Consider the following 16691-nt stretch of genomic DNA (forward strand, 5'->3'; position numbering starts at 1 on the left):
GATTAAATTACATCTCCCCAAAATTTGTATATTGATGTCTTAGCCCTGTGACTCTGCTAAGAGGTTTTCTGTAGAAGGAATCATGTTAAAATCAGGTCATTAGAGTAGGCCCTAGTCCAATACGACTGATATCCTTATAAAAAGGGAATATTTAGAGACAGACATGTACACACAGAGAATGCCTGTGAAAATGAAGGCAGAAATCAGGATGGTATTTCTACAGACCAAGGAACACCAAAGATTGCTAGCAAACTACAGAAAGATAGAGGAGAGACACTAAACAGATTCTTCTTCACAACCCTTAGAAGGAACCAACACTGTCAACATCTCAATCTCAGACTTCTGTCCTCCAGAATTCTGAAACATTAAATTTCCTTTTTTTAGTCAATCAGTTTATGGTTCTTTATAAAGGTAGCCCTAAAATACTAAAACAACATAGAATAAACAAAAGGGAAAATCCTGCATAAACAATTTTTCAGTTGTTGGTATAAATAGCCATGGTTCTTAGGGTTCAGAGAACTTTCATAACTAGAACGTCCCTTCAATCATGCATACCCACAAACGTGCAAGCACAACATTCAAAACCCAAAATAATCAACAATTATTTTTTAAACAAAATTATGTTTAATTTCTCATTAATATTTTTAAGATATTCTGAATACACACTATACGCTTACATTCCATTCAGAGTGTGAGGCTCAAGGAAATTAACAAGATTCAGTTACTACTGGATGGAAGTTCACAATCAAGCCCTGAGTTTCCCTATCAGAATTCTCATAGCATTTGCTGTGTATGAAGTATATTACTTTTTCTGTTTTATTCAACTGAATCTATTCTTTAACTTTTTTTATAGAGAAGCCTCCTCTCAGAATGACTAAGAGCCATATAGCAGATATTCAATATCAATGATTTATCAAGTAGTCAAATTATATTAATTTTTCCCAAAAGAAATAATATCTAGATAAGCATTTGATAAAATATAAAGTCCTCTATAAGTGTTCATTAGTACTATCATTATTTTTCTAATCATTTATGACAACAAAAGCATTTATTGTGTTTCACTTTAAGTATTTACAAGTTAATTCATTCAAATTTGATTTTTCACTCATAACTTATTTCATTATGGTAAAAAAAAAACTAAAAGGGTTGAATCACATTAAGTGGTCATATGGAGTAAGATTCTAAAAAAAAAAAACCTCACCAGACAATCTCAAAAGAAAAGGTCTTTGATACACTCACCACTTTCAAAGCAAGCATCAAAGATAAGATGTCCTTTCTTGGGCTGTCCACAGTATCCAGTTGGAAGCACCACATATTTGCTCACATTCCCTCCGATGGCATCATCATTTCCCATATCACTGCCTATTGTTCAAAAAATTGGCTCTTGTTAAGCAGAAATCAAAATGCATTTAGTAACACAACTCCAGCAAAAATTTAATCATTACATTCCCCCTGTAATTCAGTGCTTATCCAGGCACTAAAGAAATTAACCACATATTGTGATGAAGTAGAAAGAGAATAGATTTTTTAATCAGAAAGATATGGGCTCAAATCTCATCTCTACTACATATTAATTCTCCATGACACAAGGCAATCAGCTTAATCATTTTAAGCCTCAGTTTCTCTCATCCATAAAAAGGAATGGTAAAATCCATATTTCAAAACTCTGTTATGAAAATTAGGTATGAAAAATATCTCGTATAACCAGTGAAATACAAAAGACGTTCATTAAATTTCATCAATTATGAAAATAAATGGTAACATTTAACTTGTAACAAATAGCTATTTTATTGTGAATAAAGCCAAAGTTCTATAACTAGTATTATAAATATCTAATATACCAATATCGGAAATAATTTGAGAAACACTGACTTAGTATAAAAGCTATATTTCCTAACAGGAACTTAATTATTTTTAAGTTTTAGAAGTTTCACTTCCACTTAGAATGTAGAAAGCTGGAAAGATCTTCTCCATCTTAACAGAAAAATCCCAGTAAAGAACAAAAACATAAAAATCTATCAGAGAACTGAGATTGTAGGGTAACTGAAATTCTAATATCCAAGAAAAGTCAAACTCTACCAAAAAGGGATGAGAAGCAAGCACTGACTCCCCTATATCAGAGCACAGGATAAAGAAATGCTGGGTCCCATACAAATGACTAAAAAGAAGTTGATTTTTTAAAAATCACTTAAGGTCAAGTTTGAGGAACATGAGAGAGTAGAAACCCTGGGAGTTACAGGCACAAAAGGAAGTTCACAGCACTGCGGGACTCTCCTACACAAGCCTTCAAGCATTTAGGAGAAAGATTAGAAGCAAGGCAGAAGACTAGAAAATGCCTTTCTTTGTGATGCAGACCTGCAAAGGGAGAATGGCCCCATGAATATCATTTTCCCTATAGAAAAAAGGCCCTAAGTCACTAGGGAAGAACAACAAACCTTGTAACCCCAGTGCACAAGTGAGACTCATTGTAAGAGGAGATGTATTAAAAGGAAAAAAATTCTCTACATTTAAGGGAAGACAACATATCATCATTATTGAAGGGCTCAAACCTTGGAGGAGGAGTAAAAATCATTCTCTCACAAAGCGGATCAAAGATACAAGGCAGAATTAAAAGCAGAGAATGAAACTCAACCGAGCTTAACGCCTGACTAAGACAGAAGTCACTCACCTAGAGGCAGACATCCTGGACTGTGAAGTCAAGTGGGCCTTAGGAAGCATAACTAAGAATAAAGCTAGTAGAGGTAATGGAATTCCAGCTGAGCTACTTCAAATCCTAAAAGATGATGCTGTTAAAGTGCTGTGTTCAATATGCCAGCAAATTTGGAAAACTTACCAGTGGTCACAGGGCTGGAAAAGGTCCATTTTCATTCCAATCCCAAATAAAGACAATGTCAAAAAATGTTCAAACTACTGTACACTTGTACTCATTTCACATGCTATCAAGAATATGCTCAAAATCCTTCAAGCTAGGCTTCAGCTGTATATGAAATGAGGACTTTCAGATGTACAAGCTGGATTTAGAAAATGCAGAGAAACTAGAGTCCAAATTACCAACATCTACTGGGTCATAAAAAAAAGCCAGGGAATGAGGCCCCCCAGAAGAAAAAAGCATTTACTTCTGCTTCATTGACAACCTAAAGCCATTGACTGTGTGGATCACAACAAACTGCGAGAAATTCTTAAAGAGATGAGAATACCAGACCACCTTATCTGATTCCTGAGAAACCTGATGCAGATCAAAAAGCAACAGTTAGAACTGCACATGGAACAATGGACTGGTTCAAAACTGGGAAAAGAGTACATCAAGGCTGTACATCACTTCACCAAAAAAGGCCTGTATAGTCTAAGCTATGGGTTTTCCAGTAGTCACGTACAGATGTGAGAGCTGAACCATAAAGAAGGCTGAGCACTGAAGAATTGATGCTTTTGAATTGTGGGGCTGGAGAAGACACTTGAGAGTTCCTTGGGCAGCAAGGAGATCAAACCAGTCAATCCTAAAGGAAATCAACCTGAATATTCACTGGAAGGACCGGTATTGAAGCTGAAGCTCCACTATTTTGGCCACCAGATGCAAAAAGCCGACTCATTGGAAAAGACCCTGATGCTGGGAAAGATTGAGGGCAGGAGGAGAAGAGGTCAACAGAGGATGAGATGGTTGGGTGGCAGAACTCAATGGACATGAGCTTAAGCAAACTCCAGGAAATAATGAAGGACAAGAAAACCTGGCATGCTGCAATCCATGGGGTTGCGAAGAGTCAGACACAACTTAGCAACTGAACAACAACAGTATACAGATATAGATAAAATGAAATATTATTCAGCCATAGAAAGGAATGAAATTCTAAGACAAGATACAACATGCATGAACCTTAAAAACATTATGTAAAATGATATAAACCAGACAAGGACAAATACTGTATGATTCCCACTTATATACCTAGATAGGCAAATTCATAGAGAAAGAAAGTAAAATAGAGGTTACCAGGAGTTGGACACAGGAAGGAATGGGAGTTATTATTTAACAGTTAGAGTTTCTGTTTGAGATGATGAAAAAGTTCTAGAAAAGGTTAGTGGTGGTGGTTACACAATAGTGTCAATGTACTTAATGCCACTGAATTGTACAATTAAATGATTAAAATATTAAATGTTAGAAAAACAAAAATCAGTGGTTGTCAGGGACTACAGATAAGAAGAGGAGTTGACCACAATTTAGCCAATCAGACTGTAAAATCACAATCAAAACTCTGAAATCTTCTTTGACCCCTGACTGTCTCAGCAGAGTTATACATACATTTCTTTCATTTGCCAGAGTGGTAAATATGCAGCATGTGTGGTTAGGGGTGGATGTGTACCACAGTGACTTGAAAACTCTTCCTGGAAATCCCTTAAGGTACTTACAGAGATAGAGAGGAAAGCACTTATTAATATGACAACTATTAGCCATGAGAGAATAACTAAGATTAGATCCATAATCCCATTATAAACAACTAGAAAATTGGACAAATATATACAAAATAACTCTTCTCAGAGTTAAATGATAAGCAGTGCCAAACTGAGACACCTGACAAAGGGGGAAAAATTAGGTGAGTCTAATGATAATAATAGCTTTTAGATTAGTGATACTTTCTGATCTATTGTCCAGGGAGAAGAGGGTTCCCAAGTACAACAGGGTGGTTTACTGTGTTGAAAAGACAGAAGTAAGAGTTTGGAGAGGGATGAGGAAAGTTTGAAGGTCAGACTATTGAAGAGGAGACTGCTATGGGAGTCAGAGCATCAAAAATGTACAGCAATCTGCTTATGACTGTCTGAATGTTAAGCCATATAGAATAAAATTCCATGAGACCAGTCAAAGAGTGACCAGGAAGTTGTAATTTCCTAAGTGCACAAGTGCTGGGAAACATTCAACATGCAACCATCCACAGTGGAGAATCCATGTTGAAAATTTAGGAGATTAAGTAGAGATTCCAGAAAGGTACTAGCCATGAACAACCGGAAAATGAAATTTGAAATACCATACCACTTACAATACCATCAAAAAAACAAACTAACAAGGCTTAAATTTAACAAATTATATATGAGAACTGTATATTGAAAAATAAAAAAATAAAAATTGCTGATACATATTAAGGAAGACCAATTAAATAGCAAGATCTACCTTGTTCATGGATTAGAGAAATCATTATTATTAAAGTGACAACTTTCCAAAAACTGATCTCTAGATTAAATGCAATACCAATCAAAATCTCAGCAGGACTTATTCCTAGAAATCAACAAACTGACTCTAAAGTTTATATGGAAACTCAAAGGACCTGAAATTCTGAATACAATTATGAAAAATAAGAGTTGAAGAATTTACATGATAATAAGACTTACAGGAAAGTTATATAAATAAGTGGATCAGATTACAGGGTGAAGAAATATATCCATATACATACGGTCAATTAAGTTTGAACAAAGGTGCAATGATAATTTAATATAGAAAAAACTAACTGTAAAAACAAACAGTGCTTGAAGAACTTGACACCTTTTCAGGAAAAAAATGAACCTCATATATACGTGATGGTGGTGGATTTATATTATATATTTTCCAAACTAACTAAATTGCATAGGTAAAATAGGTACATTTTTTTATGGGTAAACTTATCTCAAAACAATTATTTTTAAATGTTAAAAAGTGAAAGAGCAAGAATTGATTTTCATATCACAGAATTAATCCATATATATACATATATATATGGACAGAGATGTTATACAAATACACATTTATATATAGATGTTATATAAATATGCTAAGTAAAATTATCCTATGACTAATATCTCTCAAACCCAATTCTCAGTCCCTAGATGAAAATGTTCTTAACCACTTCAGTTTAGTTTCTCAGATATTATTCTACACAATATCTTTATTTTTCTATTATCTTAGTTTATCAACATCAAATGGTATCTATTGAAATTCTTATATGAAAGACAAGGAAATAGTTTATGTACATGATTATCCCCTTCTCTTTTTAACAACTTTTGTTAGTTTTATTTTTACTTTAATTATTCATTCATTTGAGGTGGTTATCATTGTGAGCAGTATACCTAGGAGGCATTTTAGAAGTTTGTTAAGGCATTTTTGTTTGTTTTCATAAGGATAAAAGAGCACTGATGGCACTTGAGTAGTAGAGACGAGGAATGCTAGATGTAGTACAAAGTAGAGAAAAGTCCAGTATGACTTCCAAGTGTCAGATATACTCACATATTCATGCACACAGATATGTTCTTATTCAATCACTCAGTCATATCCAACTCTTTGTGACCCCATGGAATGCAGCAGGCCTGGCTTCCCTGTCTTTCATCATACCCCAGAGCTTGCTCAAACTCATATCCATTGAGTCGATGATGCCATTCAACAGTCTCATCCTCTATCATCCCCTTCTCCTCCTGCCTTCAATCTTTCCCAGCATCAGAGTCTTTTCCAATGAGTAGGTTCTTCACATCAGGTGGCCAAAGGATTGGAGCTACAACTTTAGCGTCAGTCCTTCCAAGGAATATTCAGGACTGATTTCCTTTAGGCTTGACTGGTTTGATCTCCTTGCAGTCCAAGGGACTCCCAAGAGTCTTCTCCAACACCACAGTTAAAAAGCATCAATTCTTCAATGCCCAGCCTTCTTTATGGTCCAACTCTCACATCCATACATGCTGCTGCTGCTGCTAAGTCACTTCAGTTGTGTCCAACTCTGTGTGACCCCATAGATAGCAGCCCACCAGGCTCCCCCATCCATGGGATTTTCCAGGCAACAGTACTGGAGTGGGGTGTCACGGCCTTCTCCGCATCTGTACATGACTACTGGAAAAACCATAGCTTAGACTATACAGATCTTTGTCATCAAAGTAATGTCTCTACTTTTTAACATGCTGTCTAGGTTTGTCATTGCTTTTGTTTCAAGGACCAAATGTCTTTTAATTTCATGGCTGAAGTCACCATCTGCAGTGATTTTGGAGCCCAAGAAAATACAGTCTGTCACTAATTTCATTGTTTCCCCATCAATTTGCCATGAAGTGATGGGGTCAGATGCCATGATCTTTGTTCTTTGAATGTTGACTTTTAAGGCAGCATTTTCACTCTTCTCATGCACCTTCATCAAGAGGCTCTTTAGTTCCCCTTCACTTTCTACCATAACAGTGGTGTCATCTACATATCTGAGGTTATTGATCTTTCTCCCAGCAATCTTGATTCCAGCTTGTGCTTCATCCAGCCCAGCATTTTGCATGATGTACTCTGCATAGAAGTTAAATGAGCAGGATGAGAATATACAGCCATGATGTACTGCTTTCCCAATTTGGATCCAGTCTGTTGTTCCATGTCCAGTTCTAACTATTGCTTTCTTGACCTGCATACAGGTTTCTCTGGAGGCAGGTGAGATGGTCTGCTATTTCCATCTCTTTAAGAATTTTCCACACTTTGTTGTGATCCACACAGTCAAAGGCTTTGGCGTAGTCGATAAAGCAGAAGTAGATGTTTTTCTGGAATTCTCTTGCTTTTTGTATGCTACAACGGATATTGGCAATTTGATCTCTGGTTCCTCTGCCTTTTCTAAATCCAGATTGAACATCTGGAAGTTCTCGGTTCATATACTGTTGAAGCCTAGCTTGGAGAATTTTAAGCATTACTTCTTTGCTAGTGTGTGAGATGAGTGCAATTGGGCAGTAGTTTGAACAATCTTTGGCACTGACTTTCTTTGGGATTGGAATGAAAACTGACCTTTTCAGTCCAGGGCCCACTGCTGAGTTTTCCAAATTTGCTGGCATAGCGAGTGCAGCACTTTCACAGCATCATCTTTTAGAATTTGAAATAGTTCAACTGGAATTCCATCACCTCCAAGAGCTTTGATCATAGTGATGTGTCACAAGACCCACTTGACTTCACACTCCATGATGTCTGGCTCTAGGTGAGTGATAACACCATTGTGGTTATTTGGGTCATTAAGATCTTTTTGTATACTTCTTCTGTGTATTCTTGCCACCTCTTAATATTTTCTGCTTCTGTTAGGTCCTTGCAGTTTCTGTCCTTTATTGCACCCATCTTTGCATGAAACGTTCCCTTCAGTTCAGTTCAGTTCAGTCGCTCAGTCGTGTCCAACTCTTTGCAACCCCATGAATCGCAGCATGCCAGGCCTCCATGTCCATCACCAACTCCTGGAGTTCACTCAGACTCATGTCCATCGAGTCCGTGATGCCATCCAGCCATCTCATCCTCAGTCGTCCCCTTCTCCTCCTGCCCCCAATCCCTCCCAGCATCAGAGTCTTTTCCAATGAGTCAACGTTCCCTTAGTATCTCTAATTTTCTTGAAGAGACCTCTAGTCTTTCCCATTCTATTGTTTCCTCTATTTCTTTGCATTGTTCAGTTAGGAAGCTTTCTTATCTCTCCTTGCTATTCTTTGGAACTCTGCATACAGATGGGTATATCTTCCTTTTCTCCTTTGCCTTTCACTTCTCTTCTTTTCTCAGCTATTTGTAAGGCCTCCTCAAACAACCATTTGCCTTTTTGCATTTCTTTTTCTTGGAGATGGTTCGATCACCTCCTCCTGTACAATGTTACAAACCTCTGTCCACAGTTCTTCAGGAACTCTGTCTATCAGATCTAATCCCTTGAATCTATTTGTCATTTTCACTGTATAATCATAAGGGATTTGATTCCCTTATGTACACAGACATTCATGCATGCAAAATCTTACAATTATGTGAGCTTAGAACCTGTTTCACACATGGAAAGTATTTTGCATGGCTTTAATAAACACTGATTTTTCCAAAGATGCAACTAACATGTAAATCAAGGAAAGATTATAATTGATTTGTTTATAATTTTATCCAGAAGTATCATCATTTTAGAAAATCATGTCACCAACAGCACTATCACTCACTTCATTATGTTTTCCACATCTCTGTTTTTCCTTGTGGAAAATTCCTACTCATCCTGTAGACCTACATGAAATGTTATCTACTCTGGGAAGTCTTATCTGATTTCCCAAGCACTGACAGTCAGTGTTCCTCTACATTGCCACAACATCTTGTTTATTCCTTAAAACATATTTACCTTTTTATTACTCATTTATTATATGTTTATTTTTTGTGTCTTTTTACTCTGAGTGTGGTTTCTCATCAGAAGAATCTAATGCCTTTTATTTTTATCACCACTTTCTCTCTCCATCCTAGGTATGACACAATGCTTGATACAATGTCAGTAATCTATAAATACTCACTGACTTACTGAAATAAAGAATTTTAAGAGCTGAAATTTATTTGAATATTGGTTTTTGTCTATTGACAACACAGGGAGTATGCAATATATTTTAAATTCATCAAAAGAACAGACAGAATCTTTACATCTATATTTTACCAAGATAAAAAGTTGTGAAATAATGTAAATCAAATAGTTAAAGAAGGGGAATCACCATAAAAAATGCATATACTGACATAAAGACAGAAAGGAAGACCAGGGTAGGGGGATACTATAGTTTGTGATGTTAATACAATATAATGCTTGATCATTTAAATGCACAATGTGAGAAATGCAAAGTTATTATTCTCAGAGAAATTATATCTCAATTATACATGTATATTAAACCATTAACAAAGAATGTCATTTATGGTAGTATAAAATAATCCAAGGTAGCATGGATTAATTAAATAACTGTTCTTATTGAATAATTTCTAATTTCTTGACCTTATTTTAAAATACTCCTATATTTAGTGACTGAAGTATGAATTAATAGTAAGAGTTTGGATCTCAAAATCACATAGAGCTGAGAGTGAATCCATCTAACTCAGATACATATGCAGTAATTTAATATAACCTCTCTAAGTCTTTCACGTAGAGTTTGGTTATGTTGTTCTGAAGGGTACAGAAAAAATATGTAAATCACATAGAACATAGCATTTACTCAATAAGCAGTTGGTTATAATTATTATTATCCTCATTATTAGTAAGACACCTGTATCTTGAAAGAAATATTTTTAACTAAAGAATAAAAGAGTCAACTCTATAAAGTATAATGGAGGATTCAGAAAAGGAAAGGCATAATTTAAACAGAAATTCAGAAAGAATGTCTTACCAAAAGCCTGCTCTTTGAAGTAAACACTGAATGTTGTAACATCCAGTTAAATTATAGAGTATAAAACACTCTTATTATAGTGTGTAGAATATTTATGTCCAAACATAGAGACAGAGTAATACAGTGAAGTTTTTCAATTTAAGGAAGTTAGAGACAAAGAGAAAATAAAATAAGTTGTGATTTATCTTTAATGAAATAAACATCTAATCCTATTAATATTATTATTTACATGCTTTTAAAAATACTACATGGATAACAAATATTTAGCAATAAAAAATATGAGCACATTTTGTGGAAGGAAAAAGATATATCTATAGAGGTACCTGATGAAATGATATTATAATTATATCTTATTTTATTCTAATAAATAGGCCTGCCAAGACACTAGAAATAAACTTTTGGGCTACATAGAATTTTTGACATTTAAGTGGGTTATACTGATGATGGATGTGACAAAGGCTCAATCTGTTTTATTTCTACATGGAAACCTACTTTACACAAAAGTTACAAGCAATTCATATTGGTCAAAAATGAGGAAAACAGCTTATTAATTAAAACTGACTTTATATAGAACATGAATTCTACCTCTCAGGTACAAACACCTTGGAAGAGGTAACAAATTACCTCTATGTATAAGTGATATGCAGTTAAAGGGATCTGTCAAAAGTTTCATTATAAAGCAATATTTCCAAGGCTTCATAATTTTGAGAGAAAGTTACACTGAAGATGAGACCTAACCCACAAATCCTGAGCCAAGAAAATAAATCTAAAATTCCTACCTGAGGGCGTTTTAGGAAAGAGAACCTATTCATTTGAGGACTTTTATCTCAGTTAACTAGTACCCACTGCATAACTTCTTTTGAGAAAGTTAATTCTTAGGTAGGTTGATAAGAAGTCTGGGGCCTTCGGGGAGGAGAAAGGGGTCTGGGGCTCTTGAGGAGAAGAAAAAGACAAACTTTTTTTTCTACATTCCTGCATCTTAGTCACATAAAATGTTTTTTCTTTAAGCCCAGAGGTAATGATTACACAACAAAACAAGTCATCTTGCTCAAGGGTATGTTCTTCCTTAAACTCTGTACTAATGACTATATAACAACAATGTATCCTGCTTGAGGATATGTTTCTCCTTCTTAAGGACCTTCTGACTAATCCTGTCATCTTAAAGTGTATATTGTAGGAGTGAATCTGGTAAGACCTTTACAACCTTGAGATGTTCTTGTGATTTATTGTTAATAACCAATTGAGAAAGTTAATAACCAATTGAGAAAGTATATAGCTCCCTTGCTAAGACTAGTGACAGGGCACTCTCCATTTCCCTTCTGATGTCTATGTCAGAAGCCTTCTTTGTCCTTCTTCACTATAATAAAACTTCTGCCACACAAAAGCTCTGAGTGATCAAGCCTGGTCCCTGATCCTGAAGCTAAACCTTCAGAGATCATGAATCCAACTGTAAGCTATCAATTCCCAGCATTTTACAAAATATACCATGTTTGTTCTCATTGAAAATATACTTACAAGAGATACTTCAAGGACTCAAAAAACAAAAATATAAAAAATATTTTCCTGAATACACATATCCTAATCCTTTCTAGACATTTGTATTAACATCTACAATACAAATATGATGTCTAGACTTGTTAAGCTATAATCAATCATAGGGGCTTCCCTGGTGGCTCAGCTGATAAAGAATCTGCCTGCAATGCTGGAGACCTGGGTTTGATCCCTGGGTTGGAAAGATCCCCTGGAGAAGGGAAAGGCTACCCACTACAGTATTCTGGCTTGGAGAATTCCATGGACTGTACAGTCCATGGGGTCACAAAGAGCCAGACACAACTGAGCTACTTTGAAAAAAATAATCAATCATAGGGTATTTTAAATACTATTCATGTATTGAAGATCTATTTTTGTACCCACTCGATCTTGTGCCAAGAACTAGGGAGAATATATAAGAAAAATAAGCTGTAAATCAGTCCATCACTCAATAAAAGATTAAGGATATACTAATAACAACACTCTCGAAAAACTGACTACTTAGTTAAGGACTATACTGAAGGTAATAAAATATATAATGAAAAACAAATGTTCTATTTCTGTAAGAAAGAAAAATAATCAGTACAGACAGCATAGTTAGGCATCATGGGATTTGGAAAAATACGAACTTAAGGCTGAATCCTTGCTTGGTCACTTTTTAAGTGTATGATCACGGATGAGGCCCAATTCAGCAAGCTATGGTCTTTTCACTTTTCATTCTACAGCCTTTCAAAAGAAATAACTGGCCCATTTTCTCTGAAATAGTAGTTTGCATCCAATTCCTCAACATTTTGCAGTAAATGATCTCCCTCCCCTGCTGTTACCAGGAGTCTACTGATACCTTTTCTATTTTGTATTACAGCTAACTGCATATGCCTTAACGTCCACTTCCCAAAGTGAAGTGTGAAAGTCACTCAGTCATGTCTGACTCTTTGCAACCCCATGAACTTGGAATTCTCCAGGCCAGAACACTGGAGTAGGTAGCCTTTACCTTCTCCAGGGGATCTTCCCAACCCAGGGATCAAACCCAGGTCTCCCTCATTGCAGGCAGATTCTTTACCAGCTAAGCCACAAGGGAAGCCCCAACCAGTTACTTAAACACTAACTTTTCACTTATCTGTTAGTCATAATGCAGATTACTATATACTCTTTTATTGCAATTAACAGAGAGAGCAGCATTCACCATAAAACCAAAAAATGTCTGACATAGAGCAATTTTAATAGTTATCAATTGAAAATTCAATTGAAAAAGAATTTTTTTTAATGTAGTCTATTCTATACCACATGGGAGCCATTTTTTCATTGATTCCTGCTGCTGCTGCTGCTGCTGCTAAGTCGCTTCAGTCGTGTCCAACTCCGTGCAACCCCAGAGATGGCAGCCCACCAGGCTCCCCCATCCCTGGGATTCTCCAGGCAAGAACACTGGAGTGGGTTGCCATTTCCTTCTGCAGATATAGAATTATTAATTACTTTAACAAAGAATTTTTTTTTTACTACTGTGCACCTACTATGTTAGGTTTTGGTAACATTAAAAATCTTAAAACTTCCAGTCCATCAAAGATATTAGTGGGAAAGGCAAACTAGTAAACCATAATAGTATAATGTAATAAATATTAGAAATGTGAGGTAACCTCAAGGTATCCCACAAGAGCATAAAGAAGTAACATCTAAGCTTTTCTCACAGAAGGCTTCCTGAACAACCTTAAAAATACATGTAAAAATTAGCCAAATAAAGAAGTTACAAGAAGATACTGTATAGAGGAACAAGGTGAGAGTCTGGAAAGGGAGACAGGAAATAGACCATGGAAGGCCTTCAGCACCTAAGAAAGTTAGATTTTATCCTAAAACAGTAAAACCCTGCCCCTGAAGGATATGAAGCAGGGCAGGGTACAGCCTAGCCTCAGGGCTCAGAGCTTAGAGCATTTTCACAGAGATAAAAGGAGAGAGCTGTCTCTGTGGTGATACTTTGAGCATAGACGGTTAAGTGATGGTAACCTGAACGAGGTAGGTGGCGGGCTGAAGGAGCAAGGAGTCTGGGATGCAGACTTGGAGACCATTCTCACTCCACACAAACTACACTGTTTTAGGAAAGCATGATGATAGATCAGCCTTTGGAGAATTTACATATGTAATCTTGTCAAGCTCTACAACTGTATTCTGGTTCCCAAATTAGACTTGTACTTCAAAATGAAATTGTAATTTACATGCTAAAAACAGAACCCTTAAAAACAACATCTGGCTGGTGTTACTAATCTATTTCTGCCACATTCAATACTCAAAGAATACCAGCTCAGTATTCTCCAAACCATGGCCTATAAAAGCTTCCTGGTGGTTCTCAGTCTCCCATCAGCAATCACTGGGTGTCCACTCTGTACCTGATACTGTGCTAGGTGCTGGAGATCTAGAAATTAATAAGACATAGGATATCCTTCAAGGAGTATAAAGGGAATTAGGAAAATAAAAAAGCATTTTACATTCTCTGATAGACAAACACAACATTGTAGAATAGAAACTTAAAGAAAGAGGTTTATAAACCCACTGTGTTGGGAAAGAATCCAGAAAGTTTTCTAGAGAAGAGGTAACAAGTGATACTTGAACTGAGTCTCAAGTAGGTGTCTATTAGGCAGCCAAGTTACGATGCTCCAATTCTGGAAAGGACAGATTAAAAGGTCTGTAGATTTTAAAAGAATAACCTGGAGAGTTACACAGAAATCAGACTAGGGAGAAGCCTATATGTTTATTAAAAATGGGTACCTTATCTCATAAACAATTGAAAGTATTAATGGATCTTAAGCAGTGAAACTAAAGAATGTGCTTTGTATAACAGAAAGACCCCTCTTGGCAGTTGTGTGGACAATGGATTAGAAAGGAAAGAGATTTCACAGAAAGTGCATGTAGGAGGCTACATTTGAAATGACAGGGATCTGAACTAATGTAAAAACAGTGGAGATGGAGAGTTACATGAGAATGAGGGATATCCATAGGCTTGCTGAGTAATTAGATGATATAGTCCCATACTTCTTGTACCCCATTCTTGAGAGTACATTTCTCCTATAAATGGATCAATGATAATAAGTAAATATAAGAGAAAAGATTATAAAAATCAAGAAACAGCAACTTTCAAATTTGGCAACATTAAATTCTCACATTTCCCAGGAATAACTGATTACTCAATGAGGTTCAAAGATTTTATTCAAGACCTAGAGAAAATAAGAGCCAGGACAAGATGGCAGAAGAGAAGGATGTGGAGTTTATCTCCTCCCACAAATACATGAAAAATACACCTACATGTGGGACAATTTTAACAGAATACCTGCTAAACACTGGTAGAGATCTCATAATACCAAAATTGCAAGAAAAAAATCACCACATAACCAGGAGGATAAAAGAAAAAATGGAAATCAGGATGGGGCCTGCATCCCTGGGAGGGAGCTGTGAAAAAGTTCCCTCAAACTGGGAAACCTTTTCATCAGCAGGGAGATCAGCTAGGACAGAAAAAGAGCTTCAGAGGCTCAGAGGAAAGCAGAGCAGCCAGCTCTTAGCAGTCAGAACAGACAGACCAGCACAGAGGGTCCTGACCACCTTCTTACACTCCTCAGACACAAGTCTACTGGTGTGCCTGGCATAGCTGAGTGCTGAAAATCAGGCTTCAGACAACAGACCTAGACAAAGGACTCTGGTTAGCTATGCGGAGACAACCAGAGGGGTTGGAGTGAGGTCCAAGCCATAACCAGGGGTGTGTACAGGAGGAGTCCGGATCCGCCATTAAACTTCATCGTTAAGGAAAGGAGGGGTTGGGACCCCTGCCACAGCAGCCTCATGCACAGCATGCTCACAAAGGCACAGCTCCACCTCTTTGCCCACATTCAAAGGCAAGGCTGAAATCTGAGCCACTCCCCAGGGACTGCACATTGGAAGCAGGGCTGAAATCTGAGTGTTCCAGCAGCTACAGCTTTGTAAACTCAGTGCCTGTGGCAGTGTTTTACAGGTGAGCCTGTTGCTGGGGCAGGTCCAGCAATAGTGTCTGCCACCTTTTGCTATAAGGAGCACACTGACGGGAGGAAAGGGTCTGGGCTGACGAAGCGGCTCCCATGGCAGACCTAGGCACATGACTAATGGATGTCCCAAATTCTGACCTCAGCCATTTTGTGCAACCAGATTTGCACTAGAGACTTTGTGAGCACAGTGCCCAAGGGATACCTGGGCCAACTGTCTGAATTCCCACAGCTGAGGAGGAGTCAAGGGCAGTGTTAAAATCATTGTACTTTGTGAGCCCACACAACAGGTGACAGGTGACACCAGAGTGCATTTCCTGATGGACAGCTTCTGCGGAGGAGTACTCAGTGGCTCCTCTCCCAGCAGAAGCACTCGAGCCCCACCTATCTCACATTGCAGTTTAGAAACAGATCTGAGCGTGTCTACTCCAAAACTGGGGAGCAGGCCCTGACCTCAACAGCAATGTGACAACCACAGAGCAAAGAGAAGGACCCTCAATGTCCAGCACAGGCTCTGACCACCACAAAACCAGTTACACCCACTATTAAGAAAAGGAAAGCACACTTTTAAGAAAGACATGGCAGGTATCTATACTAAACATCCCTCACAACAAAAATATTAGACTCACACAGGCTACACAGGGACACTTCCACATAAAAACACCCCACTAAGATGACAGTAGACAACTGTTTCTCCTAAACTCACATAGGCAGAGAAATATAAGTAAAATAAAGAAGCAGAGAAACCACTCCCAGATAAAAGACCAAGAGAATTCCCCTGAAAGAATAAATGATGAAACAGACCTCTCCAGTCTAATAGACACTAAATTCAAAAAGGATGCAATGGAAATATTGAAGAGATTAAGAATGGCTACTAACAGAAATACAAATTACTGTAAAAAGGAACTAGAAATTATAAGGAGGAGCCAAGAAAAATTAGAAAATTCATTTGCTGAGACAAAAGCTGAACTAAAGGCAACAAGTAGCAGAATGAATAACACAGAAGAAAGATAAGTGATCTGGAAGATAGAATAATGGAAATTATCCAATCAAGACAGCAGAAAGACA

At 37.0% G+C, this 16691-nt stretch overlaps 1 protein-coding gene across 1 annotated transcript in view; it reads right to left on the minus strand.

Moving 5' to 3' along the window:
- LOC106501971 (cytosolic carboxypeptidase 6) overlaps positions 1–16691 on the minus strand; it is a 1114558-nt gene that overhangs the window by 1018412 nt on the left and 79455 nt on the right. Inside the window, exon 2 of the mRNA XM_018043997.1 lies at positions 1240–1362. Within this exon, the coding sequence (XP_017899486.1) occupies positions 1240–1362 (123 nt within the window). The remainder of the gene's footprint in view (positions 1–1239; positions 1363–16691) is intronic.

The sequence above is a fragment of the Capra hircus genome, chromosome 3, assembly GCF_001704415.2.
Source record: "Capra hircus breed San Clemente chromosome 3, ASM170441v1, whole genome shotgun sequence".
NCBI classification, from domain to species: domain Eukaryota; kingdom Metazoa; phylum Chordata; class Mammalia; order Artiodactyla; family Bovidae; genus Capra; species Capra hircus.